This window comes from Tiliqua scincoides, chromosome 5, assembly GCF_035046505.1.
Source record: "Tiliqua scincoides isolate rTilSci1 chromosome 5, rTilSci1.hap2, whole genome shotgun sequence".
In the NCBI taxonomy this organism is placed as follows: Eukaryota; Metazoa; Chordata; class Lepidosauria; order Squamata; family Scincidae; genus Tiliqua; species Tiliqua scincoides.
The window spans coordinates 8,237,621-8,261,701 of record NC_089825.1 but is presented as its reverse complement, the minus strand read 5'-3'; the positions used below and the strand labels follow the sequence as shown (position 1 = coordinate 8,261,701).

General features: G+C 44.3%; 1 protein-coding gene across 2 annotated transcripts in view; it reads right to left on the bottom strand.

Annotated features, from left to right (window-relative positions):
* The window catches only part of DPP6 (dipeptidyl peptidase like 6), a 383,341-nt gene that overhangs the window by 73,014 nt on the left and 286,246 nt on the right, over positions 1–24,081 (bottom strand). For both annotated transcript variants that reach the window (XM_066627029.1, XM_066627027.1), the window contains one exon: positions 4,864–4,984. In XM_066627029.1, the coding sequence (XP_066483126.1) occupies positions 4,864–4,984 (121 nt within the window). The remainder of the gene's footprint in view (positions 1–4,863; positions 4,985–24,081) is intronic.

The window sequence follows — 24,081 nt, the reverse complement described above, 5'->3', positions numbered from 1 at the left end:
CTGGCTTCCTACACCAGATGTCACTGCAGTTACAATATCGAATAATGATGCGATGATGCAAGGCAGACACACCATGAGCGTTAAGAGGATATGGAAAAGTCATTGCTTGCCACACTAATCTCTCTTTGTATCCTTCTGCTTGGATTTCATGCCCAAGGATAAAAAAATAATAATGCAGTAATGATGCTTGGGAACTAACTTGCTCTCAGGGCAAGCACAGGACAAAGAATTTATTGCACCCTATTGGTACAAATACATGTTTGCGATAGGTCCTTAATGAAAATGAAGGTGTTTATGCTGCATTAGCACTTGGATTCTCCAGTGACGCTTTTTTGCACAAATGCAATAGAGAAAAATGACTGTTGGGCAACAATCCAGCATTCAAGGCTGCATTTTCAACTGAGCTAACACCAGCTTGCCTGCTGCTTGTTTTGCTTCTGGGCTTAACTGATATTGCTGCTTCTGTTGTCTCCAAACCGTTACATTCCAGGATCATATTCTACAGTTCTAAGGCTGCAGTCCTAAATACGTACTATATAGGACATACCTTATATATCCTGCATAAATCCTATATATACTAGAAGTATGTTCCACTTAACTCAGTAGGACATTTCTGAGCAGGCATGCATAGGATTTACTCTTAGTCATGAACGTTTACTCAGCTCTATTAATTTTTATCACGCAGTAGGCTGTTCAAAGAACATAACAAAAATTCATCCTTAGATGTTTTGGCTCTTAGTTTTTTCCCTCCGGGAACCAAGTTCTTACTGAGTTCCATTCTCTTCTTAAATGCTTCTTCATTTTCTGAAGAGATTTGAGTTCTTATGAATATATGAAATGGCTTTATTCAGACCACTGACTTGTCTAAGTTCAGTATTGTCTAGACTGGCTGGCAACAGCTTTCCAGAGTTTAAAAATCAGTTCTCCAATTGGAATTATTTGTTGCAGAGCCAACCCCAATGGTGTAGGTGACTGACTTGCAGAATGTGGTTATGTCAGTAACAGTATACATCTGTCAGCTAGCACCTGAACCCTAGTGGCATATTGGTGATGCATGACACATTTCCCATTGCCAGTCCAGATCATTTCATGAGCTCTTAAAATGTGCTTTTTATTTTTTTAAAAATACATTTTTAAGAGCTCATGAATGATGTGGACAGGCAATGGAAAATGTGCAGTTCATCCCAATGTGCCACAGGGGTCAGGTTAACTGGTGTATATGACACTGACCTTATAACCACATCAACCACATTGATGTGCAGAATGCTAATCAATGCCTGCCAGTAATTTCAGTAATTTTGCCAAGCATCCATCATGCAACATGCTGTTGTAAATGGGAGGAAGGGGTAGGATGGTAATGCCAACAGGATTTTCTGGGCCATGTAAAGCATGTGTGCACCACATGATTTGGGCTTTTGGTAACTTGCACAGTGATGGAGACTTAGAGCCCAATCCTATGCATATATACTCCGAAGTAAGTTCCATGATAGTCAATGGGGCTTATTCCTGGGTAAGTATCCTTCCACTTGCCCTTACTTGGCCTGTTCAAAGTGGAAAGCCTACAATTTCTGTCAATCAGGCTCTGCTTCTACAACATTTGATGATTTTGAGTGAAAGCAAACAAAGATTTGGAATTGATTCTACAGGTGATTGTAGACCTTTGTACACCTTTGCTCTCAAAATTGAAATGCTACTGAAATGTGAAAAAAGAAGCTGGATATGACACTGCAAATGCCATGTTTATTTTAGCTTTAAAACCCACGCTTAATCTAGTCTTCCATGTTACCCCAATCTGTTTCAGCCTGCAACCTTCCAGCTAAATTCACTAAGCAGATTAGGCTACTACATCAGTGCTGATTGATTTGAATATATTTTTGTTCCTCTGTATCATCAGCAGTCAACAGTTCAAGATAATACCTTGAAGAAAGTTTACCCGATGGCAGATTTATGAAAGCAAAAAAAGCTTAGCTTGAATTGCAGTGAACTCCTGCATTTTAAACAGAAGAAGCCTTTAAATCCGCTTCCGGATTTACAAAAGAAACACGGAGGAAAGAAGTCTGATTAATCCTGGAATGTGCCTTCCTTACTGTGACAAAAGCATTCATTCTCCAAGAATGGAGGAAGACAAGTCAACTTCCTTCTGTTTGGAATTTGCAATCTGCCTTAATGGCTTACTGTGTGATAGAGCTGGTGCTGCTGGGAATGTAATCTGTAACGTCTAATAAACATATGTAATATATACATACACATACCCACATACTTGCAATGTATATATTTGCCACCTGCCCTTGAGAAAGGGGTCTTCGTTCTATGCTGGAAAAGGAAAATCTGAGAAACCGTGGGAGCATTACGCTTGGGAGAAAAGCCCAAGGCGCTGCAGCAACAACCAAGCTGACTGGCTACAAGTACTTTGTCACCACATGATCAAACTCCAAAAGCAACATGAGAACAGAGATGACAGGAAGGGCATTTCCGAGGGTGCTGTTCTCGCTGCAAACTTTGCCTCAGCACCATTTCCGACTACACGGTGTCTGTAATGCTTGCACAGATGGAGAGAGGGCTGAGCATATGCTCTCAATCCATCCAGCCACAGCAACTTGCTAAAGCGATAGCGGCGCAAACAAGTAAAAATACACAAGAGCAAATTCACTGGGACTCTCAGATCAAAAGAGCAAACATGAGGAATGCTGCAGAGATCCGTTGCCTTCCTTGGAGCTGGAGAACACTGAACAAAGGCCCATCCATTATGGGCTATTATTGCAGTATGATGCTGAAGTGCCTTCTCTTTTCATTCCACAAAGCCTACACATGATTTTTCTCTCCCCCCCCCCCCACACGCACACAGAGTCGGTACATTCACACATATCTTGGCACAGTAATTCCAATGCTGACCTGAAGTCACTTCTTTTTGGCCAAAGGGTCAAATTTTCAGGGAGGGCGGGCAGTGGGTAGGCCCATGGCCAGAATGGGCCAGAGAGGGGGTTGAAGCCAGGATCCAGCACTTAGCCCAGATCTTAACCCCCTTCCCAGGCAGCCCTGCCTCGTGCTGGGCTGCTTGGATCTGCACTACCTCTTTAAGTGGTGTAGATCCAAGTAGCTCCATTCTGGGTGCTTCTGCGTTTCCCAGGGGAAGGGGAATCAATTCCCCTTGCTCCAGCTTGTGCTGCTGCCAGCCTCAACCCTGCACTGGATACAGCGCAGGCAGATTGGGCTGCCCAGGGAGGTGGGAAGAGGTGAACTTGCTTGCGCTGTGTTTGGGGTGACGTCTGGGGACACGAAATCTCTGTCTGCACTACTTGACCTATAATGGCCTTTTCATAAATGCAAGACACCAGTCATCAAGTATGTAAACCTATCCTGAATGTCATTAATGATCCAATTGAAAGGAGAAAATGGCAGTCTGAAGATTTGAGTGAGGTTGTGGTTTAATTAAGACTTGGCAGAGAGTCCCCTGCCCAGGATTGCAGAATCCCTCTGCCATCCTACAGTAGCACAGAAACCCTGTAGGCCTGGGCAGTTGGTTCTGCCATTCCCAGTCTGGTGTGTGGCAAACTGGGTGGGAGGATTTGCCAAGCCAAACTCTACATGGGCCAGATGACATTGGGTGGTAGGACTGAATCCAGCCCACGGGCCATAGGTTGCTGACCTATGCTCTGCAAGTATTACCACGAGAATTTATGTTTCTCAGTGGTTTGCTATGGTCAGGATATAGTCTGAGAAGACATTTTAGTCATTAACACAGTAAACTTTGCAGTTAAGAAGTGTGAGCTCATAACATTAAATAACAAAAAATACTGTTTATTCCATGGTTGCTTAAGCTGTTAGTAGCAACTGTTACCCAGCACATGCCTGATCTTTGAAGCTAAGCAGGGTCAGGCCTGGGTAGTACTTGGATGGGAGACTGCCTGGGAATACTGGGTGCTGTAGGCTTATACCACAGTCTTTCGAGACTGAAGGTTGCCAACCATTTATCACTATGTGCATGTAACTACATGTCAAGCTGATAATTTGCAGTACATGGCCATATTGGGGGATGATTGCAGAAATCCTAGTCACTGACTTGCTCTTAGGTGACAGCCAAGAGAGAGGTTATGGACAGGAGGTTTGTAGAGCAGTGAGATTGTTCAAAACAATTTCTAAAAGGAACTCTAGTAATCTGCTAAGACAGATCCTTCATGCATAAGAAAGGCAAAGCAAAAACAGATTTCCTATAGTCCTATAGTGCAGGGTAATCAAGCCCAGTTTCCTGTCTCCATTTTTGGGTTATTTTAAAGAGATCGTTAACAGATCACCATAGACACTCGCCTATAAGGCAATCTCACAGAAAAATCAAGGGCAGATTTCAGCCCCCAAATAATGGAATGTTCCATGACCCATGGATAAGTCGGGGTGGTGGTAAATCAGGGAATGTTGCTTGTGAGGAGGATCTTCAGCCTGCCCTGGAGCCTGATTTGAAAGGAGGGAAAGAATCTGAGCCACACCACTGTTTCTGAAGACATTAACAAGGTACTTAGGTAGTATTGTGTGCCATTCTCCCCCCCCCAAAGCAACAGAATTGAACACTGCATTGAAATGCTAAAAAAAAAAAAATCCAGGTTTGAAACTACAGAAAAACAACTGCACTTTTAAAAACCTTCCAAAACAAATGCAGCACCAATATAAAGCAACTAAAACAGTTTACCTCAGCACAACACCCTTCTTCCATGGCTACCAGACAACTTTTTATACAATTCAGTCCTTTTAAGAGGCATTTCTCAGTTCTACCAATACCATCTACCAATATATATAGGTGCATGTGTGAGTATGATATTGGGGTGTCTTTTGGAAAACATTCACTGGTTAGTTGTGGACTTGCCGTCCTACCTTCATACAACCAGTCGCTGAGCCCATTGAAAATAACTTTGTCTTTTCCCGTGGAGACCACACGGATAGCTTGTTTCCCCACATGCGCACAGTAGTAGATGTTATTCTCGAAGATAAATATCTACACAGAAAAGTGAGAAAGAATCCTTCTGTTATTATTATTATTATTATTATTATTATTATTATTATTATTATTAGCATATAAGGCACATCAAGAAAGAATTTTGTGAATGCATGACCAGATTAATAGAAATATAGCTCAGATTTGTTCTTTATTGTCAGGCCCAGATCACGAGAGGGTTCCTGTATCTTGAAGAATTGCATAGTAGAGGAAGTTCTGCTAGGAGACTTCTCCTAAAAGAAAATGGCAAAAGGAGATTTCTTCCATCACAACTGTTCCACTGCTTCGGGGAAAGCTCTTCTTGGGCATCCTGCCTTCTATGCAACTCTTAAAACAATATTATCCACATCTAACAGCAGACACACCTACTTTCTGAATTAAAACTGAAGCCATCATTTCAGGGAAAGGTCCATAGCCCATGGGTGCAGCATGTGTGTTACTTGAAGAATGTTTGATATACAATCCCCAGAATCTACCATTAAAAGAATATCAGGTAGCAAGGTTAGGAAACAATGTGTGGACAATATTGAGCTAGACAGACCTACAGATCGGCTGGTTATCTGTAGATTCAGATTCTACAGTCAGATTCAACTAGCCATTCGCAGGACCCCAAAGGCTTGTTTTCAGAGAGTAAAAACAAGCAGAGAAGTTAAGAAGTACCTGAACTTGGAGCCTATCATCCATGCTCTGCACAACTCATTGCTCCAGGTAAAGATGGAGGAAAGCCTCCACACACAATTTACACACTCTAGATTCAGAAGAAGGGGAGCTTGCCGAACAGAAAATGTAGAAAAGCTGGAAGGCACATTTATGGATTTCTGGCTGTGACACTCACTGAGTGGTTTTGAGTAAATCAGTCCAAAGTTCTTGTTAGGCCACAATGGTAGACTCTTGTTTGCCACTCTGGGCTCCTTAGAGAATGCAAATGTGATAAACATGAAGTTTAAACATAAACTTCATAAAACATGAAGATAAACATAAACAAGTTCTGAAAGTGTTAACAAATGCTGGAAAAGCATCCTAAAATTTTTAAATTTTCTATTGTTTATTCTTTTTCTTAATCAGTTTCTCAATTTAGGGACATGACATTTAGACGTGATCTTAAATGCATCTTTGCCTTTTTAACTGGTGTCGCCAGAAACCACCCCCATTCCACCTCCTGCCCACCTCCCCCCCTGCTCAGAAACTCCCCCATTCTTCCCCCCTCTGCTGGCTTACTTTGGCTGTTGGAGACAGCCAACAGTGGCAGCAGACCTCCAGCACTCCCACTATTTGTGGTGGCAGCCCCCAAATGGCCAGTGGTGGCACACACTGCATAAACAGCCATAGGACTCTTTATGAAAGCACAAGTGTGTTCCCCTGTTGAAAAGGGCAGAGCAGCCCTAGTTTAGAATGGGCAACAGTTTGTTGCCTGTTCATCTTCTTCTGCATAAAGGAATGGGGACCACACCATAAAATATGAAAACAAAAGCAGAATCTAATGAGTTCTTTTAATATTCAGCAGATTCAGCAGACTCAAAGTTGGCCCACATTTCTGTTCTCCTCCATTGCTAAGTTCTATACTCCCCAATATCAATAGTATAACCCATGAATTTCTCTTTCTACTACAGAAAACTTGACTTTTCATTTAAAAAAAAACAACTCTTGCATCTTAAAATATCTTTTTAATTATTTCCTTTGAAAGTCTTCAGAGGCTGTATGTAAAAATCACATCAGCCTAAAAAATGAGCATTACTTTATGATCTTCAGAAAATGAGGACTGAATTTTATATACATATTGTATCTGAAGATGTTTGGGAAAGAAGTCAAATCTCTGCCACTATGTTATGCTTCAATTCCCCACATCACGCTTATGAAAAGGCAATAGTGGGAAATGAGATTTGCTTTCTGTCCATGCTTTGTCTAGTGTGTGTGTGTGTGTGTGTGTGTGTGTGTGTGTGTGTGTGTGTGAGAGAGAGAGAGAGCGAGAGAGCGAGAGAGAGAGCGAGAGAGAGAGCTCATGCAGACATTTCAACCAGAGAAAAGCTGCAATGGATCCTACAGCAAGTAGAGATCCTAATTTAATTTCAGCAGCTATTCTGGTGAGTTTGCCTAAGGCAAAAGGAATGACAAGTAAAATTCTAACTTATGCATTTCAAATCTTTGTGAAGTTAAAAAGTCTTTTAAAAAAAGCTACATTCAGTTCATACTACTTGAAAGAAAATATGCTGTGACAGCTATTCAAGAATATTTTTCAACCTCTTTCTCCAACCACTTTTTAAATCAGGTGAGACATTAAATGCATGGTGTTTAGTGCAGAATGAAAACGAACTAGAGCATTACCATGGTGTAGAGGTTAGAACATTGGGCTAGGAGCAGGGAGACACAGATTCAAATCCCCACTCAACTACAAAACTCACATGGTGACTTTGGGTCACTCCTTTCGGGAACATACCCAAACCTGGAGATGAGGTAGACAGCCCTGAGCAGGAGACAGACTGGGGGGAGGGAAATTTCCTCAGCACAGATAATGGATGCTTCTACTCCATGAGAACTGCTTGCACAAGAGAAACCACACAAACCAGATCCCCCCCATGCCCTCCAAGACAGAAGTCTCTGCCCCTTTCCTCTGTGTCCAAGGCCTTCCTGGAAAACCATGTAACCAAGCCACAGTCCCCTCTACACTGTAAGTAAACACCTGCAAAATTGGAGAAGGGCCATTAAGGTAAAAGTTTCCAAAAGGAAATGGTAAAGGTAAGCACTCCAACTACCTGCAGAAAGTATGTAAGCTCTCAGTAAGCTCTAGACCAGGGATGTCAAAACATAAGTACTGCCAGTGAGATCTGGCCCCTATCTGGCTTCTGCTATAATTGGGCTTTCCCAGTGCTTCAGAGAAATGGAAGGAGGCCTCAGAAAGCAAGGAACACAACAGGGGAAGGGACAGAACAAGAATGGTGAGAGAAGAAGATGCTGCTGAGATGCTGGAAGATCCCAATTATTACATGGGCCACTCTTTCAGAAGCACTACCTCTACTGAGGTGTCACCTTGCAGACCTCAGCTGCTGAGTTGAGGTGATACTGCAACAGAAGTGGCACTGCTGCAAGGGCGGTCCTTGTGATAATTGGGCTTATCATGAAAACATGGATTTTTCTGGCCATAATCTGCTTAATGGTATCACTTGCAGCTTAACAACATCACTTTTGGTCCTCAGCAGGTGCCATGAAAGTTATTCAGCCCATTATATGAAACAAGTTTGACATCTCCTGCTCTAGACCTTTGCTTGAACACCTGAGTCTGCCTGGAAATCTTTATCCAGTCAAATTTTGTTTCCATTCGGAGCTATCCTAGGTGCTGATCTCATTTATTTTTTTTAATTCGAGCCTGAGCAAAATCCAACCTTCCTCAGAACTGTAAGCAGTCAAGATCTTAGGCATGGTCTCCTGCTGCTGCTTTAAGCTCCTGCTCTGGCTGAACACCATCGATTCCACTTGGAAAGGACAGTACTGCCATGCTGTTATTTTGGGGAAGGACTGCAATTCAGTGATAGAAGAAATGCTTCCACTGAATCCGAGATCTTCCGCAGGCAAAGCATGTGCATACAAGAGTATGGCTCCTCCCCACCAATGCATTAAAAATGAACTATGTCACATGTTAAATTATGTTTTAATCTGTTTTTAACATGTTGTAAGCCGCCCTGGGTCCCTTTGGGGAGAAGGGCGGGGCATAAATAAAGTTTATTATTATTATTGTTATGTGGAAGGCACAACATCTTGGGGCACATTAAAAACCACAGAAAATAAGTAGACCTAAGCAGAATTCTATAGACTATATGTTACACTCCAAGAGTCTACTTTCTATTCACACAAACAAACAAACATACAAACATACAACAAACCTTTATTAGGCATATATCTATTCACACACACACACACACACACACACACACACACTCACTTCCTTATTGCTTCCAAGTTTAATCCCCACTTGAGAAGCTGAATCCCAGCCAACTTCATGGAAGATGGGAAGGAGAGTTGTGACCAAGAAGTCTCACGCAGCAATCCTATCCATACTTACCTAGGGGTAAGACCTATTGACTATAATTGGATTTACTTCTGAGTAGACCTGGATAGCATTGGGCTCTCATGCTTTTTTCTTCCTTCTTTGTGCCATAAAATAGGTTTAACTACTTTGTTTCTCTCCTTTGGGGAAAGAAGAGGGAGAGGGTCAGCAAGCAGAGGTGCCTCAGCCAAATTTGGACTCTGAGGGGATGCCACCAAAAGGCAAAAGTATTGTGGAGAAAGTGCCACCTGTGGCAACAGAAGAGTCTACTTTCTTAGGAGGGGAGAATTGAGGCATCAGCCTGTGCTTTCTCCTCAAAGTTAGTTGGCATCCTTCAGTCATGGAAGACTATGGTATTGCGCTCTGAATGGTGGTTCTGGAACAGAGTGTCCTCGCCAGTGCGCAAAGCCTGGGTAGAGTAGATATGGAAGATAGACCCATGCAGCAAATCCCCCCTCTCCACGTTGCTGAAATGGTCCAACGGAAAGGCAGAAGCCAATACAGTTGGTTCCAGCGGCGTCGCAGGAGTTGCCAGAATGTGACTGTGTTCAGCCACGAACTGCCTCAGGGACTCCGGCTCCGGATTTTGCCTCAAGGTTGACTCCTGAAGCCTTTTCCACAACTGGATGTAGCCACAAGGCAGTGGAGGTTTGGGATCAGAGATTTCCTTCTCTTAGATGAGCTGCTTTCCCAGGCTAATGAGTCCCATCTACCCAGTTCCTCAAAGTGGTCATTCGATAAACCTTCCTTTTTGTATTCTGATGAGGCTCAGCGTCCACCCCACCTTAGAAAGTCACAGCGTAGAATTAACATGGCAGTCTAACTTTAAAAAACTTCCATCTCTTGCAGAAGAAAACTGCTGCAAGTTCACAGGGAATTTCAGATTACTCTCCTACCTACAGCGGTCTGTATTCTAATCACAATCCTCATAAAACACAACTGAAGGTGCCCAGGGAAGCCTGCCTGCATGGGTAGAATTTTAAATGTTAAAAAGCTTTTGAACTTTCAGTGCCCATCAAAAATAAATGGTTTATATTATTCAGGACACCCAGATTACTCATGACAAAGATCACTTGACATGTCCCATGAAATATGCTTTTAACATTTTAACTGCTTTGATAATTTTGACATTAAAGAAAGACAGACATCTCCCCAAACAGCCTTAATTCTTGGAACTGGCCAATATATTCTAGGAATTACAAGCAATATAACTTTTAATGGGCATTTGGTTCTCATAATTTTATGCATGCTGAATAATATGTTCCTCTCTTAGTCTTCTCCCCCTTTCCTTCAAAGAGAGATGAACAGGAGCCAAAACGCACATCTACAACCTAAATCATTCTAGATTTGCCTTAAGTTCTTTCTGCACCCCAAGTCTCCTTTCCAATTCTGTGAGAAAACCCATGCAACTACCCTATCCACATGATTGGGCTACTTAGATGCAACCCCAAACTTTGTGGGTGGAGCCCTATATACTCTTGGAGGGAAAAAGGGGCTCAGACATGTTTGAAGACTTACATAGAGATTGAGGGATGTGACCCAGAAAATTCAGAGTCTGAAACTGACCCAGCCTTAACTAAACCCCTCTTCCCATCGACGCCGCTGTGCTGCATCCAGAGAGAGGGGGCAGTCCTAAAGACCTCCGTGAGCTAAGGTGACTTTTGTTTTCTTCTGCTGGAGCAAGCCTCCGCTGCCCCAATGGGTCTCCTCAGATCTGTGCCTGCTGGCATAGAACTGAGGGAGAAGGAAGGGGAGAGGAATGAGGATAGGGTCCTGGCACACACTACTGTTGGCAACCTTCAGTCTCAAAAGACTCTGGTATCACGCTCTGAATGGTGGTTCTGGAACAGCGTCTAGTGTGGCTGAAAAGGCTGATTCGGGAGTGACAATCCCTTCCACACTGGGAGCAAGTGCAGTCCGTCCCTGGTCTGCCCCCCTGGCTATGGGCCTTCCTTCTTTGCCTCTTAGCCTCAGACTGTTGGCAAAGTGTCTCTTCAAACTGGGAAAGGCCATGCTGCACAGCCTGCCTCCAAGCAGGCCGCTTAGAGGCCAGGGTTTCCCACTTGTTTAGGTCCACTCCTAAGGCCTTCAGATCCCTCTTGCAGATGTCCTTGTATCGCAGCTGTGGTCTACCTGTAGGGCGCTTTCCTTGCACGAGTTCTCCATAGAGGAGATCCTTTGGGATCCGGCCATCATCCATTCTCACGACATGACCGAGCCAATGCAGGCGTCTCTGTTTCAGCAGTGCACACACACACACTAGTGCCACCAGAATCCATCTCCTTCCTCCTGTTCTGCCTTCTGCCTGCCCTTCCATGCCTAGACATTCCCGTTCCTCCCCCTCCCCACCGCATTCCTCCCACTATCATTCCCCTGCCCTGTGTTACCTGCAGCCCCATATGTAGCCAGCTGCAGCAGTAGGCCTCCAGCATTGTCTCTGTTTGTGGCAGCAGTTCAAGAATGGCTGCTGGCTGTGCACTGTGCACAGAATGGCTGTGCTGTGGTCATAAAATCCAGTTAGGATTGGGCTGCTAGTCTGAGAGTCCTCTTCAGGCACTGATAGTGGAGGAGTTTACAACAACAGCCCTTTTACAGTCAATATGAAGCATCTTGATTGGCTCTGCCTGATCTTCAGTCCTTACTGGGACAATGCAGCAGTAAATTCTGCCCTCTGCACTTCTGGTTCCAAGCCCTAGCTTAATCCCCAACTCTAGCTATGGACACCACTACTAACCAAAATTTTTTAAATGATGGTATTGTCGAATAATGCCATCGTATCCTTCTATGTGTAATTTCAGGCAGAATGCAATGAAACAAATCGCTCTGAAATACCTCTATTATGTTAAAAGTTATAGCCAAAAACCAGTGATGATGGGGCAACAGCACATCTCCACTTCCGCCACCTGGGGTGTTGCCCCGCTCATTGCATTGGAGGAGGTCCATCATGGGGAGGTACGCTGGCTTCCCACACCAGGTGATGCAAGCCCTAGTGATGCCTCTGGTAGGCGGTACTGAGTTATGTGGACCCAAGGTGTGAGTCAGCATCAGGCATCCTTAGACATGAATGTTGATCCTAGTTCTGGAAGCTTGTTCTTCTCCTTAGGAAGGCATCTGCCCAGGCTGGAAAACGAAGATGATACATTCGTACTGGACTGTCACAACTAACAGGTAGCCTGAGTTATGTACAGGCTAATGAACACTTACATATTGTGCCTCCTTTTCTGTAACTACTCTTTCATGTTTATGATCGCTCCAAAAAGATTGCAACCAAACTGTGTCGCTGACACAGGCTTGACTGTCCCTGAGGTGGTGAATCAGTGTCTGGTCATATTACTTCAGGCTGTAGGTGGGGACATGCAGGAAACAAATGCTCTGGCATACAAAACTGTTCTCCTCTACAGAGAACAAGATAGCCGGGAGATGCACAGTCTAAACCCCTCTCTCCCTGGCATCTGGTTTTCTACATGCAGAGATTGTTTCTCTATTGTAGGGAGCAGAGTCCTATCCTGCGAGTCACAACCTCAGTGAGAACTTGGCCACAGCTGAATACTGATAAGATTGCTCTTTTTCTTAAATTGATATTGGCATATGGAGGTTGTCCATGACTTTGTGTACCTTGGCTCAACGATCTCCGACACACTTTCTCTCGATACCAAGCTAAACAAGCGCATCGGTAAAGCAGCTACCACGTTTTCCAGACTCACAAAGAGAGTCTGGTCCAACAAGAAGCTGACAGAACATACCAAGATCCAGGTCTACAGAGCTTGCGTCCTGAGTACACTTCTGTACTGCAGCGAGTCATGGACTCTTCGCTCACAACAGGAGAGGAAACTGAACGCTTTCCACATGCGCTGCCTCCGATGCATCCTCGGCATCACCTGGCAGGACAAAGTTCCAAACAGCACAGTCCTGGAACGAGCTGAAATCCCTAGCATGTATGCACTGCTGAAACAGAGATGCCTGCGTTGCCTCGGCCATGTCATGAGAATGGATGATGGCCGGATCCCAAAGGATCTCCTCTATGGAGAACTCGTGCAAGGAAAGCGCCCTACAGGTAGACCACAGCTGCAATACAAGGACATCTGCAAGAGGGATCTGAAGGCCTTAGCAGTGGACCTCAACAGGTGGGAAACCTTGGCCTCTGAGCGTCCTGCTTGGAGGCAGGCTGTGCAGCATGGCCTTTCCCAGTTTGAAGAGACACTTGGCCAACAGACTGAGGCAAAGAGGCAAAGAAGGAAGGCCCATAGCCAGGGAGACAGACCAGGGACAGACTGCACTTGCTCCCAGTGTGGAAGGGATTGTCACTCCCGAATCAGCCTTTTCAGCCACACTAGACGCTGTTCCAGAACCACCATTCAGAGCGCGATACCATATTCTTTTGAGACTGAAGGCTGCCAACACAGTATTGGCATTGCCTATGTTGTACCCCTGGTGCAATTACTGTTTAAATATATTTTGGTAGTTTGATGTTGCAATGGAATCAAAAGCGCTATGGATTGAGAGAGGTGTGTATGTGTTCTAATTATGAAAAAAAAATTTGTGCTAGACAGAAACTTACATTTTCAAAGGCCACAAACAGGATGAAATATGACAGTCTTGGGCAAACCTGGGCAATGTCCTTCTTGTTACCACAGCTCAACACTTGCAAGTAATTATATAGAGAACTGCTACAGCCCAGCCCTTGAAATGAATTCAAGGCCAACGTTAGTGGAAAGGTACATGAAATGCCTCATTACTGCCAGTGAAGAGAAAGCAGATCTGCGAACCAAGAGAGACATACACAGATATGCTTCCTCCTCTGAAATGAACAAGGAGCGGTTTCAGGGGGTAGGCAGTCCATGAGCTAGTTGGAACTCCCAGACTTTCTGCTTGGAATGCAAATGTTTAATGCTGAGAAAGTGAATGGTTCTAGATCAGGGGTGCTCAATAGGTGGATCGTGATCTACTGGTAGATCGCGAGGCAAAATGAGTAGATCGCGGAGTGCCGACCCCCCCCCCTTCAGGTGCCTCTGGGAGGAAACGCCGGGAGTAAGGCCCATTGTACTCAATAGGGCTTACTCCCAGGTAAGTGTGGCTAGGACTGCAGCCTCACAGCCTAATCCTAGGCATGTCTACTCAGGAGTAAGTCCTGTTATACTCAATGGGGCTCAAGGTACACCAACATACATTGTACACATAAATGTTATGTGTTATGATGGCGCGAACATTGTAAAAAAAAACTCTGGTAGATCTCCGGGCCTTGCTGGGTTTCAAAGTAGCTCTCGAGCCAAAAAAGTGTGAGCACCCCTGTTCTAGATGATGGCTAAGCACAAAAGTCCCATTCTGGATTTCTCTGACCTAACATGAAACATATGCTCTTGAAAATCTAGCTCTCTGTGGCACGGTGACTAGAGTGCTGGACTCCAACTGGGGAGTTGGGCAGAATTACCTTGGACACATCAGCAGTGATTCCCAAACTGTGGGTTGGGATCCCCCAGTGGGTTGTAACCTGATTTTTGGTGAGTTGTGAAATTGATAAGCTGCTAACTGACAAAGAAAATGTATGGAGCCTTATGGAGAATGAAACTGATCCACATGTGCACATTTACTTGTGAGTAGGCAAACATGCCTTGGCTCTTATCGAAGAACAGGCGAAGGGGAATACAAGGCCACCAGAATGTTCACGATCTGATGAACACGGAGCTCAACAAGCGCTCCAGAAGTCAGTCCCCCCCCCCCAAATAAAAAGGATAAAAAAAGAGGTCCGAGCGTCTGGTAAGGTGTACCTTTTTTAAAAAGTCTCATAAAGCTAGGTGAGTCCTCATAGTGTGACATTTTAAAAAGTGGGTTGCAGTGCTAAAAAGTTTGGGAACCACTGCCTTACAGGGTTGCTGGGATAAATGGGGGCAGGGAATCATACGTGCTGTCAAATATTTCTTGGAGGAAGAGCAGGGTGATAACAAATGAAAATTGCAACAACCTTAGCAAGTCTGCCACCACCTTATAGCCAAGCTGTGTGAGTGGTTTTGTTTGAAGAAACATGATATCTATTTGTATGTGTCAGTATTTCTTTCATGTAGAGACCAGGTGGTCCCCTCTTCTTCTCAACAGTCCATGAACAGGTATGTCAAATTCACTCCCCCACTTCCCAATTTCCATAAAGTAAAATGGATAAAAATCATTCATAGGTTGAAAACAACCATTTACCAGCAGGTAATGGGAAATGCAACTCTCTTAGTCCATTTGCATTTAATTATGGAGGAGAGGGAAAGATAGCAATATACCTACATTGCCCGTCTCCCTTGCGCTCCAAAGCAAGACGCTTTCCTCTGTATCAAGTCCACCTGTAAGTATAGATCAGGGGTGCCCAAACCCCGGTCCTGGGGCCACTTGGGGCCCTCAAGAACTCCCAATGCAGCCCTCAGGGACCTCCCAGTCTCCAATGAGCCTCTAGCCCTCCACAGACTTGCTGGAGCCCTCACCGGCCCAACACAACTGCTCTCAGCGTGAGGGCGACTGTTTGACCTCTTGCGTGAGCTGTGAGATGAGGGCTCCCTCCACTGCTTGCTGTTTCACATCTGTGATGCATTAGCGGCAGCAAAGGAAAGGCAGGCCTTGCTTTGTGCAAGGCTTTTTATAGGCCTTGAGCTATTGCAAGACCTTCATTCAGTCATATAAGTTCATCTTTAATATATTCATTTATGCAAACTTATGTAAATTTATTCAAATTTTAAATGTGAATTAATTCTTTTTTTCCCCCGGCCCCCGACACAGTGTCAGAGAGATGATGTGGCCCTCCTGCCAAAAACTTTGGACACCCCTTATATAGATACACAGCTGTTGGAAGACTATAAATTCTGAAAGGTTTGCAGGAGACACACTTGCACACATACAGCAGCTATCGTGTTGAAGGGCTGTGTGGCTAAACTCTAAATGTGAATATTTACATTTAGGCCCAGCTGGACTTATAAAGTCACCTTTGGAGAATTCAGTTTTAATGAAAGGAAATATAAATATATGTTCATGTTCATCTATTGCCCACAGATGCAGAGCCATAGTCAAAGATTCCTTTTGTAAAGCACTGTAAGCTTAAGACATCAATTTTACATATGCATTGTTGTTGGCAACCTTCAGTCTCGAGAGACTCTGGTATCGCGCTCTGACTGGTGGTTCTGGAACAGTGTCTAGTGTGGCTGAAAAGGCCGATTCGGGAGTGACAATCCCTACATATGCATACACGAACAGAAAAGATTAGAATTAGATTATGACTGAAACAGAAATAAATGGAAGCCTAATTTCCTGATTATGATGTCCACGTGTTATGCCTAAGTGGGTCTCTTAATGGCAAGCTCTGTTTCTGGAAACTGGGAAATCAGGTTAGTGCAGTTATTAGTTTCAGATATTTTAAGGCCAGCTCCTTGCAAGTCAGCATATGACTGCATTTTTCCCCTCTGTGAAGTGCCCAGCATAGAGCATGCTGATGAAAGTTGGGGCATGCTTACACATCATGGTGCTGATTTTCAGGGAGCCCTGTGGCACGTAAGGAATACATTCCTCTGATTTTTGCGCAATATTACCTTACAGTTGGGGCAATAGCATATTCCACCTCATCAGACACTCACAGCATACTTATAGTTCGCATGTAAGAGAAAAGGGTAGGTTAATAATAAGTTGGCAACCTTCAGTCTCGAAAGACTATGGTATCGCGCTCTGGATGGTGGTTCTGGAACAGCGTCTAGTGTGGCTGAAAAGGCCAATTCGGGAGTGACAATCCCTTCCACACTGGGAGCAAGTGTAGTGTGTCCCTGGTCTCTCTCCCTGGCTATGGGCCTTCCTTCTTTGCCTCAGTCTGTTGGCCAAGTGTCTCTTCAAACTGGGAAAGGCCATGCTGCACAGCCTGCCTCCAAGTGGGCCGCTCAGAGGCCAGGATTTCCCACTTGTTGAGGTCCACTCCTAAGGCCTTCAGATCCCTCTTGCAGATGTCCTTGTATCGCAGCTGTGGTCTACCCGTAGGGCGCTTTCCTTGCATGAGTTCTCCATAGAGGAGATCCTTTGGGATCCGGCCATCATCCATTCTAACGACATGATCGAGCCAAGAGTCATGGACTCTTCGCTCACAACATGAGAGGAAACTGAACGCATTCTACATGTGCTGCCTCCAATGCATCCTCGGCATCACCTGGCAGGACAAAGTTCCAAACAACACAGTCCTGGAACGAGCTGGAATTCCTAGCATGTATGCACTGCTGAAACAAAGGGTAGGTAAGAAGGAGTTTTCTATGCAGAGGTCCATCAAAACATATGATTCCCTCTTAACTAATACAGCTGCAGTAGAGCTGTGCCGTCCACAGATCAGCTCTTACGTTCTGCTCTGAAAAAAGTTTTTCAAACTCTTATAAACCTTTTACAAGTTGAGTACCTCTTATACGGAATTTCAAAATACTGAATATTCTGAAATAAAGAACTTTTTGAATGCCAATATGACTTTTTTACCTAAAGAAATAAAATAACAAACTGTGCATGCACAAACCTTGTTTCATGTACATTAAAAATATTGTATAAAAATACCTTTAGGCTATGTATATAAGGTGTATATGTTTTTAGACTTGAGCGCCATCCTTGAAAGATTTAGAGATTTAAAAGAGAGATTAAAAAACCTCTCATTATGTATATGCAATATTCTGAAAGACAGAAAAATCTGAAATCCAAAACACTGCTAGTCCCAAGCACTTCAGATAAGGGATGCCAACCTGTATCAGTGCAACAAGTGCTCTCTACCACTGAGCTATTGCCCCTTACTAGAGACATTAGGTAATACTGGCTGAAGATGAATGTTTGCCTCTATTCCAAGCGGATCTAGCAGGCGCCTTTAATTGTGTTTTGGGAAGAGAAACTCATGTCTTCTTCAAAACCATATGACAAGAATGCCAACGTTATTCCATGAGAATTTTGCACACCCTGGTTGGCAACCTTCAGTCTCGAAAGACTATGGTATAAGTCTACAGCACCTGGTATTCCCAGGCGGTCTCCCATCCAAGTACTAACCAGGCCTGACCCTGCTTAGCTTCCAAGATCAGACAAGATTGCACATGTGCAGGGTAACAGTTGCTGTCTTGCACACCCTAATCCAGGGGTGCCCAAACCCCGGCCCGGGGGCCACTTGCGGCCCTCGAGGTCTCGCAATGCGGCCCTCAGGGAGCCCCCAGTCTCCAATGAGCCTCTGGCCCTCTGGAGATTTGTTGAAGCCTGCACTGGCCCAACACAACTTCTCTCAGCTTGAGGGCGACTGTTTGACCTCTCGCGTGAGCTGTGGGATGAGAGCTCCTTCCACTGCTTGCTCTTTCATATTTGTGACGCAGCAGCGGCAGCAAAGGAAAGGCCAGCTTTGCTTTGTGCAAGGCCTTTTATAGGCATTGAGCTATTGCAAGACCTTCATTCATTCATATAAGTTCATCTTTAATATATTCATTTATTTAAACGTATGTAAATTTATTCAAATTTTATATGTAAATTAATTCTTTTTCCCCCGGCCCCCGACACAGTGTCAGAGAGCTGATTTGGCCCTCCTGCCAAAAACTTTGGACACCCCTGCCCTAATCCAATATGAATACAGCAGTTGCAGCAGAAACTGTCTAGTCTAGAACTCTAATCCAGAATGTGACTCTTGGCAAAGAAATGGCAAAGAAGGGATATTTCATTCTGGTATTCCCAAGCTACTTTAAAAATTCTATTATAACGCTATTTGCAGTGCCCCTTTACATGGCTCAGTCATTTGAACATTACAAATAAACTCTATGGCACATTTATATTGTGAAAGCAGCCACATCCTCTCTCCACATATGAATTCTCTTTGAGGTTTGTGACCAGACGCTGCAATCATTTACACAATTTTAAAGAAATCTCTATAGCACTTTTCAGCTGCCTTGTGCAACTGAAAAGAGGCTTGTATGTCTTCAGATAGAAACATAGCTGGGTAGAATTTTGCATCCAGGCTTCTGAAGCAGTTATTTTAAATGATTACTGCCTTGTCATATTACTTAGAGTATGTATCAGTAAATGTGCCCTTTAATATGAACCCTGATTGTGCTTTTAAATTCTGCATGATGGATTATCTTGTATTCTGTAACCTAATATCATTGATGGTTATGTAGGGCACCACTGTAAATTAGATTTCTTCATGTGAAATGATACCCGCTGCTTCACTGATAACTTTTTATTACATTACAGAACATCGGAATAAAGAAAAGAACACGGTTTTGTGGTTAGCATAGATAATTAAGGACCGGGATTTCTGGCTATGCAATCTTTGGGGGAATGATTTGACAAGCTTCTGTCAAGGTTTCTAAGCTATGGAACAGATGAGGAGCTGGGAAAAGCATACAAGGCTGAACTGAATGACCACAGCAAAGGCAATGTCCTTCTAGGTTAAATGTCATGGAACTCCTGGGCTGCATGCTGGATGTTCAACGTATTTCCTTCCTCTGCCAGAAGTTGCCCAGGCAGATGGAACTACACGCAGCTTCCTCCCCATTTAAGCAACTTCACACCATGAGAAATGGCCAAACATTTCTTCTCAGTGGCTTGGTTACTGGTGTCTTGCAGCTAATCTGCACAGGTAGATAGACTGCGTGCTGCAAGAGTTCCCGGGATTGTATCATTTTAGACTACAGGCTGAAGGGCTGCCTGTCTAACTGCTTCCCCCCAGTAAGCTATTTTCTGCACACAGGAAACTAGCATTTCAGGATGAAGGCTAGGGTAGGCTACTCTACCTGACATGCTAGGTTTCCTGGGCACGGAGTTTTTGATGTGGGGGCACAGTTAAACACACAACCCCTAACTGCCAACTAATATGTTACACTTGCTGGGAACTCTTTATCAATTGGTTTATCTGCATATGAATGAATGAATAAACCTTTATTAGGCATAGATAGAGAAATCATAAAAGCAAACATAATTAGTCCTAATCCCGTTTATCAAAAATGGAGTTAAGATACTAAATTACTAATAAAACATTTACAGTTCAACATAAAATATCAACATTTTTGACAAATTACATTAAGAAGGCTTAGAAATCGCCAAAAGTAAAAATTTAGACACTCCCTCTAGCACATCTGGTGAGCAGTCATTTAGGAGACACTTCAGTTTTGCCTCATCCGAAAGCCCATTCATTTTGCCGAGAAGTGGAGTCATGTAAGTGTGGCGGGATCTAGTGTGCCGAGGACAATAAAAAAGAATGTGTATGATTGATTCAACATTTCCCAAATTACAAGGGCAGAAGTGTTCTTTATATGGTATTTGCCTATATCTGCCTTCTGTGACCTTGCATGGAAACACATTGAATCTTGCCAAGGAGATTGCACGACGTTCAGAAGGGTTGATCAGAATACTCAGATAAGGATCCATTTGCCCATACTTTAGCGGGATAGAGAAATTAAGAGGGGAGCAAATTCTAGAAGTAAGTTCAAAGAGGTCTTGTGCCTCAATGTCTAGCATTCTTTGCTTTACCCTTTGATAAACTCCAGGGAATGGATAGAAACTTAAAAAATCCAATGAAAAACCAATTGATTCGATCTGCATATGTAAAACCAACCCTTTGCTGACTCTGACTATGCTGTGGCCAATATTCCCCCTAGAGCCATGGTTTCCAAAATAGGGTGCTGTGACACCCTAGCCAGGGGAAACCGGTCTCTGCCCCCTTAAGGAGCATTGTGACCCTGCAGCAGCGATACTGCTGCACTGTGATTGTGCTGCCATGAAAAAGGGTTAAGAAAAACTCACCTGGGGTTGCGGCAGCCCTCTGAGCTGCAGGGAGCCCACGGACCCCTTCCAGACCTCCCCACACCTCACAGCTGCTGCCAAATGTAAACGCAAACCAATTATGGTTTTTAGACAATAACAGGAAGTGGGTCACGATCACATTCGGCAGCAGTTCTGAGGCATGGGGAGGTCCACAGAGGGGTCCATGGGCTCCCTGCACCCTCCAGAGAGCCAACATGACCCCTGATGCGTAAAAAAAACCACCCTTTTTGCTGTGGCGGTGCAACTGCAGAAGTGCCGTCGCTGCCCCTCTTCCTTCCTTGCAAAGACTTACAAGTTCTCAAACTTTTCTGGAGAGTTTGGGAATCTCTGCCCAAAAGGGTCCATGTAACTGCACAAACCCCTTCACTGGCTGCGTGGCAGCTCAGCAATGATTGTGATGATGTCATACACCATTGCCAGACATCTGGGAACACCAAGGTCTGAGTTGTATGGAGCTCAGCTTGGTTGGGTTTTGAGCTGTGAGGGTGCACTGCTGCACATCTTAAAGGGAACTATGGCTGTGGCCGCTTTGTAGGGACTGGCGAGGAGCACTGCAGCCTGATGGGAAGGAGTTTTTCTTCACCAAAATGGCTTGATGAATTCGCTACTGGTTAATACCTGTAGGCAGCAAAGAGTCATTGTCCCAGAAAAACTATGCAGATCTTGGAGTCTGCAAGGAAGAGCTCACAATTATGCTAAAGAGACATCCTGTAGGATGTTGGGCCCAGTTCAGATCTACATTCATTTATGAAAATTACTGGAAGCAGTCATGACCCCTCAGCTTAACCTGTCTCACAGGGTACCACTGTGAACAGGAATCTGGAAAGTGTCTGCTGGTAGGAGGAGCTCAAAGTTTTACCCCTGCTAGCCCCTGAAAACTACCGCAATGGCCTCCTGCTTTCACCACCAAAAGTGAATTAGGTAGCAAAACGGGGCGGGGGGGGCGATGTGGCATTTTAACTTTCGGCTTGCTCTGAATGGGGTTGCACTCCCCCTGAAGGAGCAGGTCCGCAGCTTGGGGGTCCACCTGGACTCGCAGCTGCTCCTGGATTCCCAGGTGGCGGCTGTGGCTAGGGGGGCCTTCGCTCAGCTTCGGCTGGTGTGCCAGCTGCGACCGTACTTGGATCGTGCAGACCTGGCCACGGTGATCCATGCCACGGTGACATCAAGGTTAGATTACTGTAACGCGCTCTACGTGGGGCTGCCCCTGAAGACGGTTTGGAAACTGCAATTAGTGCAGAATGCGGCGGCCCGTGTGGTCACTGGAGCTAGGCGGTTTGACTCTGTCAGTCCGCTTCTCCGGGGGCTACATTGGCTGCCCATTCGTTTCCGGGCCCAATTCAAGGTGCTGGTTTTGACCTTTAAAGCTTATACTGCTCTGGGCCAGGGTATCTTAGAGATCGCCTACTCCCGTACAATCCGGCTCGTCCTCTCTGGTCGTCAGGCGGCCTTTTTACAAGTGCCGCCACAAAAGGAGGTACATGGGGCAGCGGCAAGAAACAGGGCCTTCTCAGTAGTGGCACCAACGTTATGGAACTCCCTTCCCCTTGACTAGAGAATGGCTCCCTCTCTTGAGACTTTTCGGCGAAGCCTGAAGACCCTGCTGTTTAAACAAGCCTTCTGACCATGGCCTTTTTAACATCTTTTATACATTTTTAGTTGTTTTTTTACAGGCCTGATTTCTCTATGAACTGCTGTTTTATGCTCTTTTTTATTCTGACTTTAATCTGACTACTGTTTTTATGGTTTCTGTTAATGTGTTTTTATCTGTTTGTTAAATTATGTTTTAATCTGTTTTTAATATGTTGTAAGCTGCCCTGGGTCCCTTTAGGGAGAAGGGCAGGATAGAAATAAAGTTTATTATTATTTGTTTATTATTAACCACATCCTAGCTGAGATTAGAATTAGGGACTTTGGGAGGGGAGATCTTAACACAAAGTACATTCTGCAGACTCTTGTTTTACATTTCTCTCAGCCTCACCTACCTCACAGGGTTGTTGTGAGGACAAGAAAGAGGGAAGGAGCAGCTGTGTAAACCGCCCTGAGCTCTTTGGAGGAAGGGCGGTATAAAAATGTGAAAAATAAATAAATTTCAAGCCGCAGCAAAACTTTGCAGAGAAATTCCATTCCATTCCTAACAGATGGAAGCTGAGACAATTTGTATTCTCAGTAAGGACTGCCTGCTGTTACTGACCTTTTCATCAAGGAAACCCTGCACAGCTTTAAAAAACCCTGTTGCAGGAGAATGCCTATATTATTCCATAAAGCCAGGAAAGAATCCAAGCTGGTGAAGTTGGCTGCAAGGACAACAGGCTCCTGAGTTTCTCAAGCTGAGGGTGACTATGATGAGAGATGCTCTCTGGTTTCTCCATCTGCTGCATGGACTACTTCTCTTTAGATGAGCTTCTCCATATTTTCTTCAAACAAAATGGATGTGGCTGTTTTTACTATACTACCTTCTTTTCTCCCTGCCTATACCCTACAAGTCACCTAAACCAGCCTAATTACACATGGCAGGCTGCAGCTTAATATTGGCGCAGGTGTCACAGCAAATGAAAAGATATGCGCAAATAACATCATGAAAAATTAATGCGACTGGTGCTGTGAAACTCTGCTTGAAGACAAATACACCTGCCAGGTTTATATTTACGCACAGATCAAAAAGTGTGCTGGATTAAAAGCAGTATTGGAAGAGGTCTGCAAAGAGGCTCTTCCCCACTTCCTGAAACTAAATGAGAACCACAGATCAAAGTCTGAAGCAGCAAAAATCCCATTTATTAGAAGGGTGAAGCTTCAGCTGCCATCTTGTTTTCTGGATGGAGAGTCTGTCTCTTTATCAGTGGCAGAGAAAGTGCTCTGCACATAGTTGGGTGTTTAATGATCCATCCCTGACATCTCCAATTAAAAAGTAGCAGGGCTACAGAAAATCTCTGCCTCTCTACTTGAAAAATTGTTGACAACAAGAATAGGTAGCATAGGATAGCTAGATTAATGATATATTCATTTCACATTTCCTATATAAGTGCATAACAAGCAGACATTCTAAAAGGCCAAGCTTTTACAGCGATGGAGAACTCATAGGGGAAACAGCATAATTTCTGTCTGTGTGGAGGTTAAAGGCAGAGACCCTCTGACCTTGACAATGAAACCAGTTTACATCCAGGGTGGGGGAGGGCTCTGGATGTTACTGACTCTTGCTGCATGGAGTGCCACCATGCAGAGATGCTTTTAGCAGCTTGCGTATGGAGGCTGGAACAGCCCTTGATCCATGCTTTTCAAA